Source organism: Nicotiana tomentosiformis, chromosome 8, assembly GCF_000390325.3.
Source record: "Nicotiana tomentosiformis chromosome 8, ASM39032v3, whole genome shotgun sequence".
Taxonomy (NCBI): domain Eukaryota; kingdom Viridiplantae; phylum Streptophyta; class Magnoliopsida; order Solanales; family Solanaceae; genus Nicotiana; species Nicotiana tomentosiformis.
Genome location: NC_090819.1, coordinates 39,840,722 through 39,846,272, shown reverse-complemented (window position 1 = coordinate 39,846,272; position 5,551 = coordinate 39,840,722). Strand labels below are relative to the sequence as shown.

The window sequence follows — 5,551 nt, the reverse complement described above, 5'->3', positions numbered from 1 at the left end:
AGGCCTACCTGCAAGTTGACAATATCAATCAAGGCCGATGAGGCCATATTCTGAATCATCTAAAAATAATATCTCTCTTATATGAGGGGTAAACATACCTAAAAGCTCATATACATAACTATGTAAGCAGACGAGGCTGCTATGAATGTCTATAACTAACAGTACCAAATTGAACATACACACAGGGTTAGCAAGGCCACAATACTAACATACAAAATATACATGACTCATCTAGAAGCTTCTCGAGATAACTGAACTGTATCATGATCGGGAACGTGCCTCGACCTACCCATAAACATGTATATATAAAATGGACTTCAAAGTCTAGCCCTGGTAACTCAGAGGGAGTGGAGCTTACCAATCAAGCTAATATTTGGCTCTGCTACTAGGAAGGCCTATCCTGTTTTCTATCAGGACCTCCAAGCATAAAATGCAGCGTCCCCGGCAAAAAAGACGTCAATATGAAATAATGTACGAGTATGTAAAGCAATAAAATAACTGAAAGTTGAACTGAACTGATAATAAAATAACTGAAAGTAAATGGAGTCAAAGATGATCTGAAGATATGCTTACCTACTCATAGTGACTCAACTCTCTCAATATAGTAAGTAAAATAGTTGTCCAGCCTTATAAGGCTCGATACGTATGACTTCTATGCCGTAGTAGGCTCTCTCATAGGCGCTCGGCCATACTAGGCTCGATATCTCGACTATTATGGGTTCGCTCATAGGATCTCAACCACAGTAGGCTCGGTATATAACTTACCATCTGATCAGAGGCTGCCCAATAGGGGCATGTTCACTGATTATAGCTCTGTGGCTATCACGCCCCGACCTCGGGGAGCGCGACCGACGTCAACCAAGATACCCCGGTCAAGCAAGCCTGCACAATTCCATCTACCCAATTCAACCACGAATAAAGAGGAGATGCATTTCATTAATTAGACAGTAAGAGGTTATGTGAATAACACAGTTCATTTCCATTAGTTACGTCATTAACAAATCTCCAAAATAGTATACTATACGTTCGTAGTTCCTTCAATTATGCCGGTGCCACTAAGGAGATACACTCGGTTGGATGAATCCCTTTTCTAACAAGTCCTTCAACTGCTCCTTTAGTTCCTTCAATTCTGTCGGTGCCATTCTGTAGGGCGTAATGGATATAGGTTGCATGCTTGGCATCATATCGATTCCAAAATCAATCTCTCTTTCTGGTGGAATCCTAGGGAGCTCATCAGGAAAGACCTCCGGAAATTCATTCACAATAGACACAGACTCAAGTGTAAGTGCCTTAACAACGGTGTCCGTAACTCGGACCAAATGGTAAATGCATACCTTGTTGATCATTTTCGTGGCCTTAAGGTAAGAAATAAACCTACCCTTCGGAACCACATCATCCCCTTTCCATTCAATAATTGGCTCGTTTGGGAATTCAAATCTAACAGTCCTGGTTCGGCAATAAAGCTTAGAAAACATGAATAAAGCTAGTCCATCTCCATTATTACATCAAAATCAACCTCCCCAATTCGACAAGATCAACCATGGTGTCCCGACCACGAACCGTGACAACACAATCCCCATAAACTCGTGCGGCCATAATATACTCACCAACCGGAGTAGATATAGAGAACGACTCATGAAGTTGTTCCGGTTCTATCCCAAATTCGATAGCAACATAAGGAGTGACATATGAAAAAGTGGAACCGGGATCAATAAGGTCATATATACATCATAAGATTGGATAGTCAATATACCTGTGATGACATATGGAGAAGCCTCTGAACTCTGGCGACCCTTCATAGCATAGAAACGGATGGGTCCTCCCGAACTCTATGTACCACCCCTAGCTTCACCACGCCTTGTGGGTGATGGAGTGCCTCGACCTAGAGGAGGTGCTGTGGATGTAGTGGCTGCAGAACTGGTTGGTTGTGTTGTACCCCTGCCCACACTCTGGCGGGATGAACGACAATCCCTCTGAATATGACCCCTGATATCGCACCCGTAGCATATAGGTTGGTCCATGAAGTAGGCTCTAAAGTGCATCTTCCCACACCTAGAGCATGGGGGCCTCCGCTGCTGTTGAAATCACCCACCAGGCTGACCCTGCTGGTAGGATCCCATGTTGCCCTAGCTGGGCCTAAAACGACTCCACTGCTGTTGACTGGGCCCCAATGGCTGTGCACTAACCGAAGACTGAGCAAAGGATAGGGATGGACTTGACAAACCTCCCCTAAACGCTGACCTACCACCACCACCACTACCACCAAAAGTACCACTAAAGTTGCCCACTGATCGGGCCTTGTTGCTACCCTCTTACTCCATTATATTCTTTAGTTTGCAGGTCTCTGTGGCTTGAGAAAATTCCACCATCTTACCATAGTTCATATAAGAATTCAAGGCCGTCGTAGCAGCCTCATTGATAATCAGGGGGCTAAGGCCCTATACAAACCGGCGCACTCTAGCCTCCATAGTGGGCAACATGTATATAACATACTTGGACAGGCACGCGAACCTCATATGATACTCCCACACACTCATGCTTTCTTGTTTTAGACTCTCAAACTCAGTGTCACAGGTTGACTTTGTCTCGGCAGGTAAGAAATGGTCGATAAAGGCGTCGTCAAACTCACTCCACCTCGTCGGAGGGCACCCCTCCTCACGGGAGTCCTCCCACATCACAAACCAAGAATAGGCCACCCCTTTTAGGAGGTATGAGGCCTACTCCACTCCCTCCGTCTTAGTAGCACGCATAACTCAGAGGGTCTTGTGCATCTTATCAATAAAATCCTGGGGTCCTCCTCAGGATCAGTACCTGTGAACACTGGAGGATCCAACTAAAGAAATTTGTTCACCCTGGAACTAGCAGAATCCACTTGCTGGCTGGAAGAAATAGGTGCAACATTCGATCTCTGGGCTTGTGAAGCCACTATCTGAGCCAACATCAGTATGGCTCCCCTAAGGTCCCCATCAGAAACACTAGGATCAAAAGCTGGGGTTGGAGGTGGAATAGTTGCACCCTTAGTAGGAGTAGGGATTGGTGCAGTCGTATCCGAAGTAATAGAATCAGGTAGTGTAGTAGTTGGGGGAATATCCTCTCCCCTCGGGTGCTCAACCACATCATCAGGTATATAATCAACTGCCACTCATAGGGTGGCATTGGCCGCTTGGCCAGTTTTTGCCTTCTTCCTAGGTGCCATGTACTGAAAATTAGTGCAATGTATGAGTTAAAGGAGTAACAGTCTTATAATCATCTTTATCACATGATCTAGAACATCAAAGAAGGGTGTTATTCGTAAATTCCCAAGTAGCCTCCTAATTATAGATGTGGTCAACAACACACTGATAAGAAGGACTCTACTAGAAAAGGCTTCATGGGGAGAATTACCCTATGCATGACTTAGAGTTGGAAGTTATTTTTCACGCATTAAAGATTTGGAGTCACTATCTGTACGATGTTCATTGTGAGGTCTATACCGTCCATCAAAGTCTCCAGCACTTGTTCAAGCAGAAGGATCTTAATTTGCGGTAGGGGAGATGGTTAGAGTTGCTGAAAGACTACGATATCACCATATTATATCATCCGGGAAGGCCCATGTGGTGGCCTATGCATTGAATAGGAAGGCGGAGAGTATGGCAGTTTGGCATATTTACCAGTAGTAGAGAGCCCTCTAGCCGTGGATGTTCAGGCCTTGGCCAATCAGTTTGTAAGATTTGATGTTTCGGAGCCCAATCACGTTCTTTCTTGCTTGGTGGAACAGTCATCATTGTTGGAGCGTATCAAGGCTCGCCAGTTTGATGATACTCAGTTGTTGGTGTTGAAGGACACGATGCAGCGGGGTAGTGCTAAGGAGGTTGTGATTGGTGATGACGGTGTTATGCGGCTTCAAGGCAGGATTTGTGTTCCAAATTTTAATGGGTTGAGAGATTTGATCCTTGAGGAGGCTCACAGCTCATGCTATTCAATTTACCCAGGTGTCAGGAAGATGTACCGTGACTTTAAACAGCACTATTGGTGGCAAAGAATGAAGAAAGATATTATTGCCCATGTCTCTCAGTGTTTGAATTATCAACAAGTGAAGTATTAGCATCAGACACCGGGAGGGTTGATCTAGAGATTGGAGATACTGCGATGGAAGAGGGAGCATATCACTATGGATTTTGTGGTAGGCTTACCACGGACCTTGAAGAAATACGACGCAGCTTGGGTTATTGTGGACCGATTGACTAAGTCCTCACACTTCATTCCGGTAGTGACTTCCTATTCTACAGAGTGGTTGGCTCAGATTTTCATTTGGGAGATTATCTGCTTGTAGCATAAGTGGGTGGTGGTGAATGGTTGTTTGGGGAATAAGAGGTGCTTCCGTGATGCAGGTTGGGTTGGAAGTAAGGGACGTCTGCTGAGACCTCCTCTTTTTTCTTCTTCCCCCTACCGATTGACCCTGATTGGATGGCCTTGCTGGCCGTTTGCAATGCTGCCATGGATTGTACTTTACCAAATTTTATGCCCTCTTCTATGAAATCTCTCATCTTGACTAGCTCGGGGAATTTCTGTCCCATCATTCCTATCATCTTTTCAAATTATATTCCCTCCTGGGCTCTGATGAAATATTTGGTTAGTTCACTGTCGTCCAGCGGAGGTTGCACCGTAGCAGCCTCTGACCTCCACCGACGTGCATATTTTTGGAATGACTCGAATGGTTGTTTATGCAAGTTCACCAGTGGGAACCCATCAGGAGTGATCTTTGTATTGAATCGAAAACGATTCATGAAATCCTCTGCCATATCTTGCCAAGTTCTCTAATTCCGCAGATTCTGTCGAGTATACCATGTGAGTGTTTATCCTGTCAAAATTCTTATAAATAACTTCATCCTTAGTTTCTCGTTCCTCCCCACTCCGACTAACTTGTCACAATATGCCCTCATATGTGTGTGAGGGTCCCCCGTCCCATCGAAGATATCGAACTTTGGTGGTTTGTACCCTGCTGGCATATCCACATCTGGATGAATACACAGATCCTCGTAGTCCAAACTTACACTTCCCCGGGCAACTTGAAGGCTCTTCATTTTCCTTCTCAACATTTGTAACTGCTCAGATATAAACTCTTATTCCTAACTCTTATTCAACATTTGTAACCGGTCAATCTCATATGGCACCCTAACCGTGACAGGTGCTGTAAAGGTAGGTTCAGAAATGGCATATACAGGGGGAACGTACTGCTCATGGGTGGCGTATGTGCTGGTTAGTGATGAAAGTGACTCCGTCACAAGGAGGGGTAGTTGCATTAGTGGTAATAGGTGGGTTTTGTGTTACTGAGTGTATTGCGGTACATAGGGAGTGTGAATAAAGGGATTTGGTGGGTTAGCGGGGGTTACTAAAGGTATGATTTGAGTGGTAGGAGCTGAAGTTGGGGTATTGTTTTGGCGTGATGTGGAAGGAAAGTGGTCACGGGGCGAATCCAAAGAAGGGAATCGAGGTGGTTGAGGAAGTGTTGTCACGGCCAGGTGCGCCAGTTCTCTGATATGATGTACCTTCTCCCTTAAAGACTCTATCT

General features: G+C 45.0%; 1 protein-coding gene across 1 annotated transcript; it reads left to right on the top strand.

Annotated features, from left to right (window-relative positions):
* The first annotated feature begins 1,812 nt into the window (after positions 1 to 1,812).
* On the top strand, positions 1,813 to 4,084 carry LOC138897363 (uncharacterized). The gene is made up of 2 exons (XM_070183327.1): positions 1,813 to 1,920; positions 3,617 to 4,084. Exons 1-2 carry the CDS (start codon positions 1,813 to 1,815, stop codon positions 4,082 to 4,084), a joined length of 576 nt encoding a protein of 191 aa, XP_070039428.1.
* Positions 4,085 to 5,551: the final 1,467 nt, after the last annotated feature.

Excerpts from the sequence above, each read along its gene's own strand:
- LOC138897363 (XM_070183327.1), top strand. The coding sequence starts at position 1,813 with ATGGGTCCTCCCGAACTCTATGTACCACCCCTAGCTTCACCACGCCTT. Across the intron at positions 1,921-3,616 it reads ATGTAGTGGCTGCAGAACTG|GAAGGCGGAGAGTATGGCAG; the intron begins GTTGGTTGTGTT and ends TGCATTGAATAG.